At 38.4% G+C, this 20,376-nt stretch overlaps 1 protein-coding gene across 1 annotated transcript in view; it reads right to left on the bottom strand.

Annotated features, from left to right (window-relative positions):
- Positions 1-6,772: 6,772 nt before the first annotated feature.
- Positions 6,773-20,376, bottom strand: part of n4bp1 (nedd4 binding protein 1) — a 29,550-nt gene continuing 15,946 nt past the window's right edge. The window contains exons 3-7 of the mRNA XM_059992907.1: positions 15,848-15,978; positions 15,437-15,533; positions 14,521-14,628; positions 12,027-12,131; positions 6,773-8,560 (exon numbers count right to left, since the gene is read on the bottom strand). Coding sequence (XP_059848890.1) covers positions 8,311-8,560; positions 12,027-12,131; positions 14,521-14,628; positions 15,437-15,533; positions 15,848-15,978 — 691 coding nt within the window. The 3' untranslated portion in view covers positions 6,773-8,310. The remainder of the gene's footprint in view (positions 8,561-12,026; positions 12,132-14,520; positions 14,629-15,436; positions 15,534-15,847; positions 15,979-20,376) is intronic.

Below are 20,376 nucleotides of genomic sequence, written 5' to 3'. Positions count from 1 at the left end.
CTTTCATATTAAATACTTCTGTATCAAACTGAAGGTCCAAGTTACATTGACCACCATCCTCATTTCCTTCCCTTTGCTAGTACTCTCTAGGTAGCACAATCACTGTTGTGTAGGGCAGCTATGATGATCCACATCTCAGGAAGTGTTGAGGGTTTCCTTCATCACGTCAGTAGCTTCCCCTTGGTTTTCACTGTCAGTCATGCAAGTCCCAGGTGGAGACTTAGGAATACCATTGCACACAGATGTGGAAAGATTCTTCATTGTTATTTCTGTAACAATTTTATTTTACCAGTCAGGGTTGTTAGCCCTGAATTGAATCCCCAAACCTGGAGGATTGGTGGACCACTCTTAGTCTCGCCTCTATTGTTTGGCATGGGTGACCCTACCAAGAGCCAAAGTGCAAAGCCCTGACTCCAGCCAACATAGCTTCCGGGTCATTGGAGCAAACCCACCAACAAGGTTGTGGTCGTCACAGAGGAATCAATGCCACAGCAGAGGTTTAATGATGCACAGAAATGTCATTCACCACTAAATTAAGTTTTTGAAATTGATCCTGAAACTTGTATTTTGGAAAGAGTTGGTTGAACAACCAAGGATGAACAAGTTTAAGTGTAAGTTTCCTTAATCAGCATGTAGAAGTCCCAACGAAAAAGGGTGCAATACTTGACCTGCTATAGGGAATGAGACAGGGCAGGGTATAGAAGTTTGTGTAGGTAGTGAAGATTTTGCACCTACATCAGTAGTGGGAACATTACTGGAAGGTAGTCTAAGGGACTGTATTTATGAGTATTTAGTTAGACATAGACTGATTAAGGATAGTCAGCATGGCTTTGTGCGTGGTAGGTAATGTTTAACCAATCTTTTTCGAGCAAGTTACCAGAAAAGTTGATAAAGGCAAGTAAGTGACTGTTGGCTGCATGGACTTTAACGAGGCATTTGACAAAGTCCAGTATGGGAGGTTGGTCAAGAAAGTTCAGTCACTCAGCATTCAATGTGAGGTGGTAAATTGGATTAAATATTGACTTTGTGGGAGAAGCCAGTGAGTAGCATTAGATGGTTGCCTCTCTAACCATATAACAATTACAGCACGGAAACAGGCCATCTTGGCCCTTCTAGTCTGTGTCGACGTTTACACTCACCTAGTCCCACTGCCCTGCACTCAGCCCATAACCCTCCATTCCTTTCCTATCCAAAAACCTATTCAATTTTACTTTGTGACAAGAGACCTGTGACTAGTGGAGCGCCATGTTGTTTGTCATCTATATCAATGATTTGGATGATAATGACCAACTGGATGAGTAAATTTGTAGATGATACCAAGATTGGGGTGTAGTGGATGAGGAACGCTATCATGGTTTGCGGAAGGAACTGGATCAGCTGGAAAAATGGCAAATAGAACTTACTGCAAGCGTGAGGCACTTCTCTATGATGGGACCAACCAGGTTTAAGTCTTACACAGTGAAGGGTAGAGACCTGAGGAGTGTGGTAGAACACTGAGAATACTGGTCCAACATTCATTGTAAGTGGTGTCACAGGTAGATAGGGTCTTAAAGAAAGCTTTTGGCCTATTGGCTTTCATAAATCGAAGTATCAGGTACAAGGGATGGGATGTTATGTTGAAGTTGTAACAAGACATTGTTGAGGGCTATTTTGGAGTTTTCGTCACCTACCTACAGGAAAGATGTAAACAAGGTTTAAAGAGTAGACAGTAAATTTACAAAGATGTTGCCAGGCCAAAGTTTAAGGAAATAACTGAGGTGAGATTTGATAGAAGTTTTGGTTGTTACCCTGTACCCAGTTGGGCATGTTATGTATTATTTCATGATCATACACAATCACATTTCCTTTTCCATTTTCTGATGCCGACCGTGTTGACAATGTGGAGCTTGCAATGATTTGTCTGCATAAAATAATTTATTTATACTGTTTTTATTGAAGAAATTATTCAGTTCACACATGTAACCGGGCAAAAAATTGCATAGTACGAGACTTTTGGAGACTTCATTACAAATCAAAGGGTACATTGGTCTTAAGAGTGTGGAATGTGCTGCATGCAAGCTTGATTTCAATATTTAAGAGAAGGTTGGATAGATAAATGGATAGTAGGGATATAGAAGTCTATGGATGGTATGCAGGTCGATGGGAGTAGGCAGTTTAAAATGGTTCAGAACAGACTAGATGGGCCAAAATGCCTATTTCTGTGCTATACTTTTCTATGACTATGATTTTAAAGAGAATCTTGAAAACCGATCATTAAATTAATGCACTTTAGTTTGTTATTTATATGTGATTCATCTGTAGATTTTATCCTTTCCTTCATAATTTATGTGTCATGTGTATTACTGTGTTTTATACCCTGGTTTGGAGAAACATTGTCTCATTTCTATATGTTATATAAATATATGCAGTTAAACAACAATGATCTTCACTTAACCTGATTAACTACAAAAATAGGGCAAAATTGTACTACACAAGTCAAAAGAATCTTAATACGAGTTTGTAGGTGAAACTGTTTGTATGTCCTTAGTGGTACGAAAGTCAATTGTTAGTAACTGACAGCTATATCCTGACTTTTAAACCATTGCAGACTGATCTTAAATTTGGATCATTCTGATTTTTACAGGTTTTACACCTGATATTGACTTTTAAATGTAATTATGGATATACTTACATGAAAACAAACTCCTTAACTCTTGGAATGATTGTGACATTTTATTTGTAATATTGCTTTTTTAACATTCAGTGCATGAAATTGAAAAATTCCTATGTTCAAATTCTTGAGATTACATACATCACTAATTTTTGGCTGTGACAATGACAAAGTTTTTTGGTCACTCAGTATTCCTGGGCTTCTCATATACACACAGCTTTAACTATGGCATGCCAGGTGGCTTATTAAACGGGACTTTACTTCAACACTTAAGTGAAATTTGAGGCTAAAGATTGCTTGGAGTTTGGTTGGATATGATGTAGCCCTGAATAAAAGCCAGTATCTTTTAGGACACTATCATAAAAGGACATCCAACAGCATTACTTACAAACCCCATTTCCAGAAAAGTTGGGATATTTTCCAAAATGCAATAAAAATAAAATTCTGTGATATGTTAATTCATGTGAATCGTTATTTAACTGACAAAAGTACAAAGAAAAGATTTTCAATAGTTTTACTGACCAACTGAATTGTATTTTGTAAATATACACAAATTTAGAATTTGATGGCTACAACACATTCAACAGAAGTTGGGACAGAGATAAAAAAAAGATTGAAAAGTGCACAGAATATTCAAGTAACACTGGTTTGGAAGACTCCACATTAAGCAGGCTAATTGGTAGCAGGTGAGGTATCATGACTGGGTATAAAAGTAGCGTCCATCAAAGGCTCAGTCTTTGCAAGCAAGGATGCGTCATGACTCACCCCTTTGTGCCAAATTTTGTGAGAGAATTGTTAATCAGTTCAAAAGGAACATTTCCCAACACAAGATTGCAGAGAATTTAGGTCTTTCAACATCTATAGTACATAACATTATGAAAAGATTGAGAATTCAGAGACATCTCAATGTGTAAAGGGCAAGGTCGGAAACCACTGTTGAATGCGTGTGATCTTCGAGCCCTCAGGTGACACCGCCTAAGAAACCGTCATGCTACTGTGACAATTATAGCCACCCAGGCTCGGGAGTGCATCGGAAAATCATTGTCACTTAACACAGTCTGTTGCTGCATCCAGAAATGCAACTTGAAACTGTATTACGCAAGGAGGAAGCCATACATCAACTCTATGCAATGTTACGAACCCCGTAACTGGGTCACTTACCAGCAAAGATGGATACGTCCATTGAAGTCTGATGATACGATTTTTAAACAGTATTTATTAGTAAAAATACACAAAAAGAATATCAACGCAAATATACAGATAATATACGTCGTCAATATTAAATCTAAAAGTGCGGGTATAATAATAAGAAATAAGCTCTATCGTTGTCTAGGGGATAATGAATTGTCCAATGGAAATATAGTTCACTGCAGTTCCACAAGCTGCCAACGTTTGGTTGTCGCTGTGTTGCACTTTGTTGGAGAGAGAGAGAAATAGGAATAGAATAGGAACAGGTACCGCTACGGGTTTTTCCAACTTTTATGATTTCAATCCGTCAGGTGTCTCTTTGTCATGGCTGTTCAATTGTGACCTCTCCTTTAGCTAAACCGTTGTTCCGTGGTGAGCCCGCCACCCTGGCAAGGGAGGACGCACACGAGCCCCCATCGGCGTTCGCTATAAAACGCTGTCACAGGATCTCTAGCGTTTCTCCTGGTATGTCTAAAGGGGTTGTTCCCCAGACCCTCTTTTATCCTTACTCACGGGGTCTCAGATGTCAATCAGGTTGGGATGATGCAATCCCTCAACTAGTCCACTCTGGTTGTCCCCTGATGGGTTTCAATGAATAGTACAGTACTCAATACACAATTCCAACTCCAAGTGACAATGGCCGTTAACAGTGGTTCCGTTTCGCTGAGGTCAGGACATATTCCAAACCTTGTGCATTCTGGACAGCTCTCTCTCATTTCCTGGGTCTCAGACCCAAATTAATAGCGATCTTGCGATTCTCAAAAAGGAGGGGGCAACTTTGTACCCTTCAGCCCCTCAGAGTTGCTTCACATTCATAACAGCAGAAACGCCAGCGAGTTCTCTGGGCCCGAGCTCATCTCAGATGGACCAAAAGACTGTGGAACCGTGTGCTGTGGTCAGATGAGTCCACATTTCAGCTAGTTTTTGGGGGAAAAAAAACAGGTGTCAAGTTCTCCGTGTCAAAGATGAAAACTACCATCCTGATTGTTATCAGCGGAAGGTGCAAAAGCCAGCATCTGTGATGGTATGGGGGTGCATCAGTGAGTTTCATGTATGTGAAGGTACCATTGACTCTGAGGCATATATTAGGATTTTAGAGAGACATATGTTGCCATCAAGGCAAAGTCTCTTCCTGGGACATCCATGCTTATTTCAGCAGGACAATGCCAGACCATTCTGCACGAGCTACAATAGCGTGGCTTTGTTTACACAGACTGTGTGTGCTTGACTGGCCTGCTGCCAGTCCAGATCTATCTCCTATTGAAGGTGTACGGCGCATCATGAAGAGGAGAATCAGACAACGGAGACCACGGACTGTTGAGCAGCTGAAGTCTTATATCAAGCAAGAATGGACAAAATTTCCAGTTGCAAATCTACTAAAATTAGTATCCTCAGTTCCAAAATGATTAAAAAGTGTTATTAAAAGGAAAGGTGATGTAACACAATGGTAAACATGCCTCTGTCCCAACTTTTGTTGAGTGTGTTGTAGCCATCAAATTCTAAATTTGTGTATATTTACAAAATACAAGTTGGTCAGTAAAACTATTGAAAATCTTTTCTTTGTACTTTTGTCAGTTAAATAAAGGTTCACATGAATTAACATATCACAGATTTTTGTTTTTATTGCATTTTGGAAATTACCCCACTTTTCTGGAAATGGGGTTTGTATATGCACGTATGGAAGGAGCAACACTTACCTAGGCACTATAAAGTTTAGTTAGCACTAGAGAATATGAATCAGACATGAGCATTTATACAAAATGTAGTGATACTAATTTTAACACTGAAGAAAAATAGTACTGAATTTAATTTCTGAACAGCATAAAATAATGAATAATATCCAGAATTATAGCTTATACCTTGAAAAACATTATTGGTTAAGTCAGAAGAGTTTCAGATGTTCACTTTTCAAGCAGCACAAAATTATTTACAAAATTTGCACAAAAATTTGTAATTAAAATGTAGCACCCAAGGAAAAAATGTTGGATAGAAGCATCCAGACCAAAATTCAATTATATACACAGGTTTCCCCTGCTATCCGAAGGTAGAGCTTTCCTATGAAACCGTTCGTAAACCGAAATGGCGTAAAGCAGAGAAGCAATCACCATTAATTTATAAGGGAAAAATTTTTGAGCGTTCCTAGACCAAAAAAAACCTACCACATAAAACCTGAAATAACATTTACAGTAAAAGCAGGAATGATATGATAAATACACAGCATAAAGTAGAAATAATGTATGTATAGTGCAGTTTCACTTACCAGAATTGGGAAGATTGAGGCAAAACCGATTTGTAGAAAAAAAATCGGCACGTACGTGCATGCCTACGTACACACATGCGCACACACCTGCCCCCACAAGGCTTCAATGTCATGGTAGTCTTTCTCGGGGTAAAGTTTAAAGTTTAAAGTGGGCGTCTTTTTTCATAAAAGCGAAAATCCTCTTTCAGTTAGCGAAAACAGGTACTAATGTAGGTCTTTCGTAAAAATGAAAAGTCATAAAGTGAACGTTCGAAAGTGGGAGACATGTACTGTCAATCTGATCTTTTCTGAAAATGTAAGAATGACATCTGGAGATCTATTTCCTTAAGAAAAACATACCAAGCAGAAGGAGTTAAATAAATTCTCATGGATCTTCCAGATATTACTGGTTTTCTCTTCACCACTATTTCTCATTTCTTGTACTGACTGTACCCTGGATAAAATTGGTCTACTCATACTCATGTATTTAAAGAATGAGATTATTTAAGAATTACAGTTACAGCCTCAAAAGTTAAAGCAGCTGAAATCAAGGATCAAAATGTCCAGACAACACTGCTGTGTATGGAACTACCCAAGGAACACTTTACCTGACTACCAGTTTTGCATGGTCTATGGTAACAAAATGTCATCTGATACCAAGGAAATTGGTTTAAAAAAATTGGCATGCCAGTACACAAAATCAAAGAAAGACTTTAATCAAACAGCAGGTTATTCAGTAGTGATCAACTGAAGTATTTTGAGCATATCTGTTTAACTCTTACATCAACAGCTTTACAAACTAGTTTTGGCTTGACAAAATACAATCTCAGGAAAGTTACAAGTTTGTCCTCTAAACCATGAACAATTTTTCAAAATTTACAGTTACATTTGTCAAAAATATATAATTGATTTTCATGCTATTTACATGCTATCTATAGCCAGTAAATAAATAAAAATCTCCCAGTTTATACACTGGCAAGTTTACAAATCTTTTTGTATGTTCCAGAACATGTACATTTTACAAAAATAAAGGTTATACTGGTACCTCACTGATGCAATTTAAGCACTCACTGCTCCAGTCTGAATGTTCACAAAGTCTCTGCTCTTACTGTGAGCTGCTGTGCAGGGAAGCTGCACGGATTGAGCAACAAATCACCCCATGCCTTAGCGTGGAGAGACAGCCTATGAGGGATGGTACTGAACAGGATAGGACAGGTTATGAAGCCACTTAGGGCTAAGAATGGGTCTTTGCACTGGCTGGAAAGGTAAATTTAGGTAAGATCGTTGGGAACTGATAGAAGCTGCCTATTTTGTAGGCAGACGGCTCACATTTAGTGTCATCTCCACCCCTTCTCAAATGTGAAAACGTGCCTCAGTTGAGATTAGGGAATTTTCCAGGCTGGAGAGGGTTGTGCCACCAAGTACAGAGGAGACAACAGCAGTTTCCATTAGATCCAATAAACAGTGATTTGGGAGGCCTGACACCAGTGAAGGCAGGTGTTACATTTTTGGCAACAACGCCCCATACTCGCTGTGCAATCTTGAGCTTCAAAGTCTCAGCAATGAGTGGTGCATCACTCACTGTAGACAACCCCACCAGCCCACAGAGGTCGCCTGCCCACGCCTAGCCAAGAAGCGATTCACTATTATATTTATGAAGGTTTCCAGAACGGTAGTGACTGCAGTGGAGAAGGCAGGGAATGATGCCAGAATCCTGGCATAGCAGCACTGTCAGTAACACATCTGCCTATATATATATATAGATATATCTATAGGCACACATACACACACACGTATATAATGCTACAATGTCCCTTTTTTTGCTGGAAATCCATACCCTCACATTTGGAAAACTTGGAGCACTAAATAAGGTACCAGTACAAATGATGAGGCTTTTAAATTCCATTCTTACTTTGTGCTCTCTCAACTGAAAGGACACAAATAGAAACAAATACTATTGACTCAGCATTCTTTGTAGCTGTTATAGGAAAATAAGATGGAAGCCAAAAATATATTCAATGTGATAGATACAGCAGTTGTTCCTGATGTAGAAGGGCTCCAGTCTTTGAATAAAAAATATTTTCATTCAAAACCAGGCACTGCTTCAATTCTGAAACAAGTTATTATGTTACAAAGGAATAGGATATATAGTTTAGGTGTTGAGTTCAAATTTCACTTTAGAAAAATTAAAATTTATGTTTTAACAAACATTTCAACAAGCAAATACAGCAAATTACTCATGATCCAGCACCAATGCAGATAGTGCATTGGGGTCTCTCATGAGTGGATTTGCTGAAAGAATTCGATCAATTTTCTCTCTTTGGGTAAAATCTGGAAAGATCTTGAACAATTCTTGTTTCAGTTGTTCAGTCTCTTCTTTTGATCGCAAATGGGGAATCACAGGTTGCTCCAAGTGTGGAGGGTAATTAACAGGTGGTGTTGCAATCGGCACACTTTGATTAACCACTGCATTTGGAAAAGTCCTAAAAGGAAGAAAACAAACTCAGATGTATGTTCATTACATAATAGGTTACACCAGCACATATTCAACTGCTTCTACTAGCATTTTGAGAACCGAAATGCAGACTGAATCTTGTAAATAGCAATGATGTTCAGACAAATTTTTGAAATACATTTTCAATTTTACAACTCTTGGAAAAAAAGATTTGCAGTAGGTGATTTTACTCGAATCCCAAATTGTCCATTTATATAATCAAAGTCATCCATGTGATGCAGGGATTGCTGTCACAGCCAGCAGTTATTTCTGCTTCTAAAGTATCCTAAGTGTTAATTAATCACCATCTGAATCACTGCAATCCATTTGAAGGAAATTATTTGGTGCATTAGGATACTAAGCTCCAGGATTTAAACCAATGGATAACAAAGAATTGGCAATATGATCAAAGTTGTTTTTTCACTTGTAGATGGTTATCAGTTCTGAGATGACATTAAAAATGCCTTGGGGATTGTTGTAATGCATTTTACTACACTGCCAATATTAGGGTGGGGCAACAATCAAGTGGACAACCATGTTCTGGCTGGTACTGAGTATCTTTAGTGTAGTTCACCCAAGTGACAGGAGTGCATTCTGAGCCACACCCAATTTACTTTTTCCAGTTGTTATTGTTACGAATGTGGAGCAACTCTGAGGGGCCGAAGGGTGCAAAGTCGCCCCCTCCTTTTTGAGAATAGCAAGATCGCTATGAATTCGGGTCTGAGACCCAGGAAATGAGAGAGAGACACAGCATGTCAATAATGAGAGAGACGCAGGAACAGCAAGGGCGGTTGTTATAGACACCGCTGAATACCCAAGGTTTGGAATGTCTCTTAACAAAAGCGGAACGGAACCACTGATTACCGTTATTGTCTCTTGGAGAAGGAATTGTGTATTGAGTACTGTACTGGTCATTGAAACCCCTCAGGCAACAACCAGAGTGGTCTGGTTGAGGGATTGCATCATCCCAACTTGATTGACATCTGAAACCCCGTGAGTAAGGATAAAAGAGGGGTCTGGGGATCACCCCTTTAGATGCACCAGGAGAAACGCTAGAAATCCCGTGACAGAGTTTGATATCGAAAGCCGGTGGGGGCTCGTGTGCGTCCTCCCTTGCCTGGGTGGCGGGCTCACTACAGAAGAATGGTATAGCTAAAGGAGAGGTCACACTTGAACGGCCACGACAACGAGACACCTGACGGATCGAAATCATAAAGGAAGGTTGGCAAAACCCGTAGCGGTAAATGTTCCTATTCTCCTATTTCTCTCTTTCTCCAACAATTGCAGCACAGCGACAAACAAACGGCGGCAGCCTGTGTGAACTGTAGCGAACTTTATATTTCCATTGGACAATACATTATCCCCTAGACAACGATAAAGCTTATTTCTTATTATTATACCCGCACTTTTAGATTTAGTATTGACGACGTATATTATCTGTATATTTGTGTTGATATTATTTTTGTGTATTTTTACTAATAAATACTGTTAAAAATAGTATCATCAGACTTCAACGGACGTCTCTATCATTGCTGGTAAGTCACCCAGTTACGGGGTTCGTAACATTATAAAATTTTGGAGAACCATGGACACTCCAAAGCAACCTGAAGCAGGTTATTTAGCTTTTGACCTTCTCTTGTAGCCATTAGGGGTGGTTCAGTTAAATTTCTGATCAACTACTCCGTATTGCTGTTGGCCTGAACAAGCAAATAGTAGCATCAGGTAAAGGGTATGAAATTCTCTTGCTGGAGATTGTGAATGCCTGCTATTCATGATTATGGTAGTCATAGGGTTATCACAACCATCATGGGAATAGAAGAATGGACTGTTTAAATAGCCTTAATCAATATTCCAAGATGGCTTCTGCAAAGGTGATTCGTTGTCCGTTAAGTTCTGAGAATGAAAGTGAACTCAAGTCAGAAGGTCGATAAAAAGCTCACACTGAGGAACACGTTGCTTGGGGCCTATATCAGAATTCCAAATCAGGATTATACTGAACAGTTAGAACCAGATCAAGTGAGCGGTGATAACAATACATTTAGCTTGAAGATATCTAGGTACTTAACTCCATATGAAACCCCAGAACATTTTAAGAACCTGGGTTCAAGGGAATGCCCTTAAACCAACACTTGCAAGGAGAAATTCCAAGTCTGAGATTCAGAGTAAAGGGAAGCTTTAAGCCTGACCGAGACTGAATACCACATTCTGACAGACAGTATAATATGCAAGACATGAGTGCTTATATATTGGCTTTCAAATACAAATTTGCATAAACGTAGGTTAATCTTGCAGCATTTTTAGCAATTGTTTGAAATCACACTGACAAAATTAGTTGACTCTAAATTAACTGAATTCAACAAGCACAATACTGCCTTTTGCCACACAGAAGCCCGGATAATGCAAGAGCATATGGACTGGTGCACTAGAGAAACACAGAGACAATTAAATTCAGCAGTGGGGAAAAGTTCCTGGACCACATCCACACTATAGACAGCGTCGTCAAAGAAAATGTGCAATGAAGCTCAACAGAATGAAGTGGTTTTTTTCTACTAAATATACTATTTAAGAATGAAGTGCATCATTCTGCTCTCCAGTGCACCAAGTCACTTTCCAATAAGGCATGATACAACCACTTTCAAGATGTATTGAATCAACCGGACATACAGTATCTGAACCCCTAATTTAAATACACCCATGGTACTTCTACCATGGCAAATTAAGGGCGAATGTGGCTCAGATTCTGATTGGTGAAGAGGGTGCTGTGTGCAGTTTCATTTGCCTGAATGGAGTTTATTTTTTATTTTAAAAAGGTAACAGCCCCGCATAAGCAAATAGAACCCAATTTTTGTCAAGCACTATAAATATCAGAAATACAAATATTAATGCATTTTATTGGTATAATGGATGTTACCCTAACAGCAAAATAACTCCCTAAACATCTTTCAAAATTTGCCATATGGGATCTTTCACAAATACAAGAAAATCTGCAGACGCTGGAAATCCAAAGCAATTATTTTTGTGGGATCTTTCACTTTTTCCCTGAACAAGCAGATAAGAATTCAATCTCAACTGAAAAACAGCAGTCTGTCCTGAAATGTTGTTTGAAATTGGAGAACTGCTTTTGGCCCCAGGAGACGACAAAACATTTCAACAAGGAGCTGAATAGTTATATGCCCATGTCAAACTAAGACATAATTAAATTGCAGTTTTCACTGTAGTGAACAGCTAACTGATGCTACTTACTTTCAGAGGAAACTACTCCAGCAAATTGCAGGAGTGCCTCACTGGTTTAAGAAATTGCACCCTAATAAAAGTCATTAGCAGAAAATAAATGAAAACTAAAAGCTCACTTCTTTTAGAATGAAAACATTTGAAACATGAAAAAAAATCAAAAAACTTAGTGACTCCCTTCCACAGCACAAACATCTGGATAAATTTCTTTTAGTATGCAGTACCTGGAAGTCTCTGCTTGCAGAAATATGTCCAGTCTGGGTCCATTCCTTCCAAGGGGATCATCAGGTATCATAAATATGTCTCCAACAAATGTATACTGTAGTAATCTTATAAATAGAATAAACAGGTTACTATTTGCCAAAATAAGATAATTCAATACATAATTTTAAAGTGCATATAATTGTAAGATTTCTGCCTAAAGAATTTGGGCAAATAATCATTAATTTTCCTTATCAAATCCCTAGTTTCTTACTTAAAACATTCATCTATTTCAAGCAGTAAGGATGCCTCACTCAGCCTCAACTATAACAATAAAAAGTATTAAAAACATGTCTGCTGCAGTAGACATTTGCTCTCGTGCCTGCTCTGCCATTTAATACAATTATAGCTGGCCTTTACCTTGTGTTCCTTTCTTGCACTAGTGCTATTTTCCCTGGTTCCCTCAACACCCAGCAAGGGTCTCTGCAATCCAATTAGGCAGAGAATTCCAAAATTCCACGAACACTGGCTGAACAACTATTTTTCTCATCCATCCTGAATGGTGGACCCCTTTACCTTCACGCAGTGAATCCTGGTTTAATGCACTTAATGTGTATTTTTCTGAGATTACCTCCTAGTTTCCTATGCTAATGAGTAGTTCCTGCGGAACAGGCGCAAAACAACAGCATAGCAGCTAAAAGACTAGACTACTTATTGATTCAGAATAGCTATCCAGAGATGAGAATTCAAATCTCTTCTTGGCATCCCTCAGCATCAACACTTTTCAATTTGTCACTATTAAAATAATAATTGTTTTTTCTGTTTTGTCCATTAAAACCAACAACCTTGCATTCTCACCTATGCCATTTGTTATTCCTCATCCTTTTACCTATAAATGGAACACAACCCCCCAAACCTCTGCATCCCTCCTCACACACCAATCTTCCACCCTATTTTGTAGGATCAGAAAACATGAAAGCATTATTTCATCATTCTTACTTACAATTTTAAATCAATGTGACATACAAATGTTTGTGCCTTCTCCCAGAGCAAACCCATCACTCTCATTCGTCCACTTAGATCCCTGTAATCTATCTTCTCTCATTTATGCAACACTCCTAGACTGGAACTATTTACAGTGGCTAATTAACTCAAAAGCCCATCTTTATGACATGGGAATTTGCACATTCTCCCTATCCCACATGAAATGGAGAGAACGTGCAAACTCCACACAGACATCTGAGGTCATGATGCAACCCAGGTCCCTGGAACCATGAGGCAACAGCATCAATGGCTGCAACATACGCGATCTCTTTTTCCAAATCCCTGATACAGACAAGACAACTGGGGCTACAGCCCATCATCCACAGCCTCTCACCCTTTCTTAAATAATGGGGTTACATTTGCTACCTTCTGATCTGTAAGAATGATGAACCTTTTAAAGAGGACACGCAAAGAATCAGTGTTTCTGGTTGTCACTAGACTTTATAAATTCCCTTTACAAAAGGGCAAAGATAAATAAACGTGTAATTTTTATTTAATGCTAAATCGAAACAACTTGGTGCTAACTGTAATCAACATGCAAATTATGTAAGTTTGCTCAACCTGCATGAATTAATGGTGGGTGGACTGCAATTAAAGCCACTGACCCTGGGAGACAATTAAATCACAGTCAATGCTTTTGTTCACAATTTAGTTACCACTGCTGGAAAATTCATGCAAAATGCGTCCCTTCATAGATAAGGAATATGTATCAGCAGTTTACACAAATGAAGTCTTCATTCAAATAATACATCACTTAATTGACAAAAATGGGGAAGAAAATAGTAAAGCAAAACCATTCACTCCTCCAAAGATTGCCTGCTACCAAGGCATGCATTTTGTCAATATTTAATAATGAAAAATCATATATCTTTTTTAGGTAGGAAATACCCAACCTAAGAAAAATATTTCATTCACTGCCAGTTTTGTTGATGAGTCAAAATGCTTTTTTAAAAATGCCTGTTATTAACTTGCAGAATTTCCCCATTAATGTAAATTAATAATTCACCTGCTAAAATCTTGTCTAAATCACCATTTAGACATGTTGCTATTTCTCATATAAAATGCAGGCAGAAAACTAAAATGAATTTGAAAAGTCTGACAGCTTTTGTGAACACAATTCTGTCCTCTAATAACTGCAAAAAGCATGAATTCCATGAATAGTAAACTAAATGTTTACTCCTGTGGTACTGGCACAAATGTTGAGTGTTGAGCGTCACTCAGAAAGCTTGATCTATACTACCAGACACTAGCTCTTAATGTTTCAAAATTACAAATTTGTTGTGCTGAACTCTCTATCGATTCAGGCATAACCTGAACTATGGCATCACTCAAAATTGCTTGATCTTAGATTTCCTACTTAATATCTTCAGTTTCATGACTTCAGATTTTAGGATCTACTATGATCCAATTCAAGCAGCTTTTGCACCGTATTATTAGAATACTCAATGCATACTGTTATAAATGTGTGGTTACCTTTCTTGAATTATTGATTTCCAGGCCGCAGACTCATGCACAAATTCTTTCAGGTTGTCATTAGTGACAATAATTCCTCCTGTTTTCTCAGCAAGATGCAATAAAAACCTGTAAAGGAACAACAGAATGACAAAAATGTTTGTCAGTCACCAAGGGCAAATTTTTACTGTCTTAACTTACCAATATTCCTTTACCTTGTTTTAGCATCTCAGGTCAACCAACAAGCACATCTAAGGCTATTCTACTGACATTTTACCTCAGCCACATTCAAAGTTTCTCTAGTTGTCAGATTTCAGTCATCTGCTCCTAACAGATTAGCTCAGAAATGTAAAGATATTAAAGTTTGGGAGAATGGGATAAGTAACAGCATCACATGCAAAATAAAGAGAAGAGAACTGTAGCATCTAGGATCTCTCTGACCACCTGCAGTAGATACTGTCAGTCCCTGCAAATATAGAGACAGTCATGACGCAGCTCTGAGTGACAATTTAGAAGAATGGCTGTGTGTTCAATACCTGCCCTCATGGGAACTCCTCTCCACATTGAACCATGGGGTAATTCATGTCCAGGGAGCAATTTTTTCATATTTCTTTCTTACTTTGAAAATTGTACGTACCACAAACAGTATTTTAAATTTAAGATCTCAGTTTAACTCAAATAGATTCCTTACTGTGGATATTATTTAATGTTTTAGGATATCAAAGTCAATGTAGGACATGCAGATACAATTAGTCCATGCACAAGTAAACGTGTAAGATTCAGGTGAGTGATTTATTTAAAATCGGGATAGTGGGGATCAGGGGAAGAGAAACATTGAGCGAGAACTTCAATACTAAAGTAATTTTCAAAAATATATGTACTGTATTTGAACTACTAGTATAATTAGAGCTTTTGAAGGTCTGCCCAGTCATTTTACCTGTCATCATGCGATGCAATTCTTGTACCACACACACTTCGAGCCGGTGTGAAGGAAAGTACACCGAGTTCTTCAAGTTCATTTAAAAAATGCTGCTCTGTTGATAAACAAAATTTTAAACCACACTTGCATTGCAATTTATAGACAATCACTAACAGCTTAGCAAAAGTTGTTTATACTGAAAACATCAATCTAATGCTTTCAGACTGAATTTCTCTACTTTTGAAACCCAAAATTGTAAGATAGCCAATGCATATAACTAGTGTAAAATATGAATGTCATGAGGTAATTAAAATTTTCATACAAAGCCAAAGAAATTAATTTCAAGGTGCAAACCCATTCAAATTATTATATTTACCAGCAATAGAAATGTCACTTAAAATTATTGCACATTTTATTGATGGAGCATACCTGTGATTCTGGCATCACGTTTGGTTCGCCACTGAGGAACAAAGGCAGTTATTTTTCGGTGACCACGATTCCAAAAATACTCCACTGCAATAGCAATACCACGACAGGAAAATACTTTTTTCATTCCATGTCTATGAAAATAAAAATATAGTATGATAAAACTACGACATATCAAATTATTTTACAACATCTTCAAATTAACCTTGAATGCTGTCCAGACCAAGATCCTGATAGTAAAGCTAGTCGTTTAAGCATCCCCAATACTCTGTCATCAATATCTGAATTACTCATCTTTTGAATGGCGGAAAGAAATTACAAAGCAAGAAAAAATTGTGGCAGATAGACAAATAGCAAACTGTATTTAAAGTTTTTTGGTAGGAGTTTTTTTTTAATACTTAAAAGCTTTTTTCTTAAACATTGGTATGTCTAAAAGCCTAATACATAATAAAAAGACCCATATAATTGTTATTGCATAGAAGCCACATAACAGCAATTCTCTCAGATTGGTTCTTAAACTCCTTCTCCCAGACATTGGAACGGATAGGACAGAGGGGCAACTATGATATAGATAATAAGTATAGGTTTGGAGTCTTCTAAAAGGGTGGGGAATACTTATTCAGTGTAACTGATTTGAAGGATCTGCAAATAAAGGACAGAAGAGGGCAACAAAAACACATGGAGAATGTTGTTACATGGTTGTCGGAAGCTTAAAAAGAATGCTAGAACTATTTAGCAAGTTAAGCACATCAGAACCACTACACTGATAGTGCAAGTGAAGTACTTCAGCTCTAGAGAAGATTGTTTGAGTCCAGGATGCTGAGAAGAGTAAAGGCAAATAGTCAGGTATTACATCTCCTGCAGTTATATGGGAACATGCAGTGAGGAAGAGTGCTTGACGATTATTTAAAAAATACAAAAGGGGGGGGGGGGGGCTGGAGACAGCACTTTTAAAATGTTGAAAATGGAAGGGAGGGGAAAATGTGAATAATGATGGCATTAGTTGAAGGTGGTGGAAATTACACAAGATAATCTATTCAATATGGAGGCTGGTGGGGTAAAATGGAAGAACAAGTGGTTCCTGCTCATGTGCATTGTGGGAGGAATGAGAAAAGAAATGTGGGAAACGGAGCAGAAGTAGTTCCATCAACCTGGGAAATCCATGGTTGAGAGAAAGGAAGATATCTTAAAATACTGCTGTTGAAAGTGTCATCAGTATAACAGAAGTAACATGGCTAGAAAATCAAATGGGCTTCTTACAGGTAGCAGGTTAAGAAGCACATTGTTATAGGAGTCTGGGCTTCTAATGAACGTTGGCTACTAATCTAGCCTGAGTTGGCAATAAAGATGTTAAACCAAGGATAAAAAGCATTTATGAATATCTTCAAAGAAAAAATAGGGTGGAAATCAACAGCAAATGCATCATATTTTTGCTTCATTGCAGGAAACAGCACCTAGAATCAAAATATTGGAAAAGTGACGAAAGACAAGGCCCAAGAATGATTGAAACAAAGATAGTCTTACATATCGCACAAACAAAAAGTTCTTGTGAATCCCCAAAGTGACACCTTCCATTCAGATAATGCGAACGGAATTACAGCAGTTGTTCAATGAAGTGAAGGACCCTCAAGCTATTATGGCATGCGTGGTATGAAGATGTGAATAGATTGATCAGCTACGGTGAAAACAAGTTGTATGGGACCAAAGACATGGCAACTATCAATGTCTGCAGAGGACACAAAGAAAAACGGATGTCAGTGGAAAGGCAATGTTAATAAGCAAAACAGTTGTTAGGGAGAAATAAATTCTGTGGACAAAAAAAGACACATGGAAGAAAGTAACCTTTATCAAATACAAACCCTGCAATTTTTTACCATTTAGATAATTTGAAAAATTCTTCCCAAAAAGGACCACCTCACAAATCTCCACATACTCAATTAACAGGATCTTTTGATTACTTATTAAATCCATCAGTATCATTTTGGCTTTGAATGTCCTTTTCACAACTTTCTTCATTAATGCATTTAGGGTTTAGTGTCTTCATCCATTAAATTGGGAAAGCATGAGGTCCTAGCACTAACCCCTGTTGCACACCATTTATACCTTATTAACCAGAGAAAGACTCATTTACAGTGTCTATAAAAAGTATTCACTGCCCCACCCCGAGAAAGTTTTCGTGTTTGTTTTACAACATTGAATCAGCGGATTTAATTTGGCATTTTTTGACACTGATCACCAGAAAAAGACTCTTTCGTATCAAAGTGAAAAAAAATCTCTGAAAGGGATCTAAGTTAATTACAAATATACACACACAAAAAAATTGACTGCATAAGCATTCAACCCCTTTAATATGACACACTAAATCATTACTGGTGCATCAGTGATCATAACAGGTTTCAAAAGTCGCATAATTAGTTAAATGAAGATCTGTTTTGGACACCTGTGTGCAGAGAAGCTGTTTCAATTGATTGGAGTGAAAATACACCTGTATCTGAAGGTCCAACTGCAGTTGAGTCAGTATCCTGGCAAAAACTACACCATGAAGACAAAATAACACTCCAAGCAACTCCAAGAAAAGATTATTAAAAAGCACAAGTCAGGAGATGGATACAAGAAAATTTGCTAGTCGCTGAATATCCCCTGGGAGTATAGTTAAGCCAATCATCAAGTGGAAAGAATATGATGCAGCTGTGTATCTGCCTAGAGAAGGCCATCCTCAAAAACTGAGTAACCATGCAAGACGGGGACTAGTGAAGGAAGCCACCAAGAAACCCATGACAACTCTGGAGGAGTTACAAGCTTCAATGGCTGAGATGGGAGAGATTGAGCATACAACTGTTGCCTGGGTGCTTCACCAGTTGTAGCTTTATGGGAGACTGGCAAAGAGAAAGTCATCGTTGAGAAAAAAAACACACAGCTGAAATCCTGACTAGAGTTTGCGGAAGGCATGTGGGAGACTCTGAAGTCAACTGGAAGAAGGCTCTATGGTCTGATGAAACTAAAATTGAGCCTTTCGGCCATCAGACTTAAGGCTATGTTTGGCATAAGCCGAACACCCATCATCATCAAAACATGACATACCCTACTATGAAGCACAGTGGTGGGTGCATCATGCTGTGGGGATGTTTCACTGCAGCAGGGCCTGGAATGCTTATGAAGGTAGAGGGTAAAATGACTGTAGCAAAATACAGGGAAATCCTGGAGGAATGCCTGATGCAGTCTGCAAGAGAACTGCGACTTGGAAAAAGATTTGTTTTCCAGCAAGACAATGCCTCCAAGTATAAAGCCAAAGCTAAACATTCAAAGTTGAAAGAGACCTATCCACACAGACTCAAGGCTGTAATTGCAACCAAAGTTGCATCTACTAAATACTGACTTGAAGTGGGTGAACATTTTTTTTGTCAATTTTTTTTGTGTTTCTATATTTGTAATTAATTTAGATCACTTTGTAGAGATCTGTTTTCTCTTTGAAGTCTTTTCTGTTGATCAGTGTCAAAAAAAGGGCAAATTAAATCCACTGTGATCCAATATCCACTGTGACCCGCTGTGCCACAGGGATCAGTGCTGGGTCCATTGTTATTAGTCATCTATATCAATGATCTGGATGATAATGTGGTAAACTGGATCAGCAAATTTGCTGATGATACAAAGATTGGAGGTGTAGTGAACAGTGAGGAAGGTTTTCAAAGCTTGCAGAGAGACTGGACCAGCTGGAAAAAATGGGCTGAAAAATGGCAGATGGAGTTTAATACAGTTAAGTGTGAGGTATTGCACTTTGGAAGGAAAAACCAAGGTAGAACATACAAAGTAAATGGTAGGGCACTGAGGAGTGCAGTAGAACAGAGGGATCTAGGAATACAGATACAAAATTCCCTAAAAGTGGTGTCACAGGTAGATAGGGTAGTAAAGAGAGCTTTTGATACACTGGCCTTTATAAATCAAAGTATTGAGTACAAGAGTTGGAATCTTATGGTGAGGATGTACAAGGCATTGGTGAGGCCGAATTTGGAGTATTGTGTGCAGTTTTGGTCACCAAATTACAGGAAGGATATTAATAAGGTTGAAAGAGTGCAGAGAAGGTTTACAAGGATGTTGCTGGGACTTGAGGAACTGGGACTGAGTTACAGAGAAAGGTTGAATAGGTTAGGACTTTATTCCCTGGAGCGTAGAAGAATGAGGGGAGATTTGATAGAGGTATATAAAATTATAATGGGTATAGATAGAGTGAATGCAAGCAGGCTTTTTCCACTGAGGCCAGGGGAGAAAAAAACCACAGCACATGGGTTAAGGGTGGAGGGGGAAAAGTTTAAAGGGAACATTGGAGGGGGGCTTCTTCAGTGGTGAGAGTGTGGAATGAGCTGCCAGATGAAGTGGTAAATGTGGGCTCCCTTTTAACATTTAAGAAAAACTTGAACAGATAAATGGATGAGAGGTGAATGGAGGGATATGGGCCAGGTGCAGGTCAGTAGGACTAGGCAGAAAAATGGTTTGGCACAGCCAAGAAGGGCCAAAAGGCCTGTTTCTGTGCTGTA

Source organism: Hypanus sabinus, chromosome 17, assembly GCF_030144855.1.
Source record: "Hypanus sabinus isolate sHypSab1 chromosome 17, sHypSab1.hap1, whole genome shotgun sequence".
Taxonomy (NCBI): Eukaryota; Metazoa; Chordata; class Chondrichthyes; order Myliobatiformes; family Dasyatidae; genus Hypanus; species Hypanus sabinus.
The sequence above is the reverse complement of the archived record's forward strand: the minus strand, read 5'-3'. Positions and strand labels throughout refer to the sequence as shown.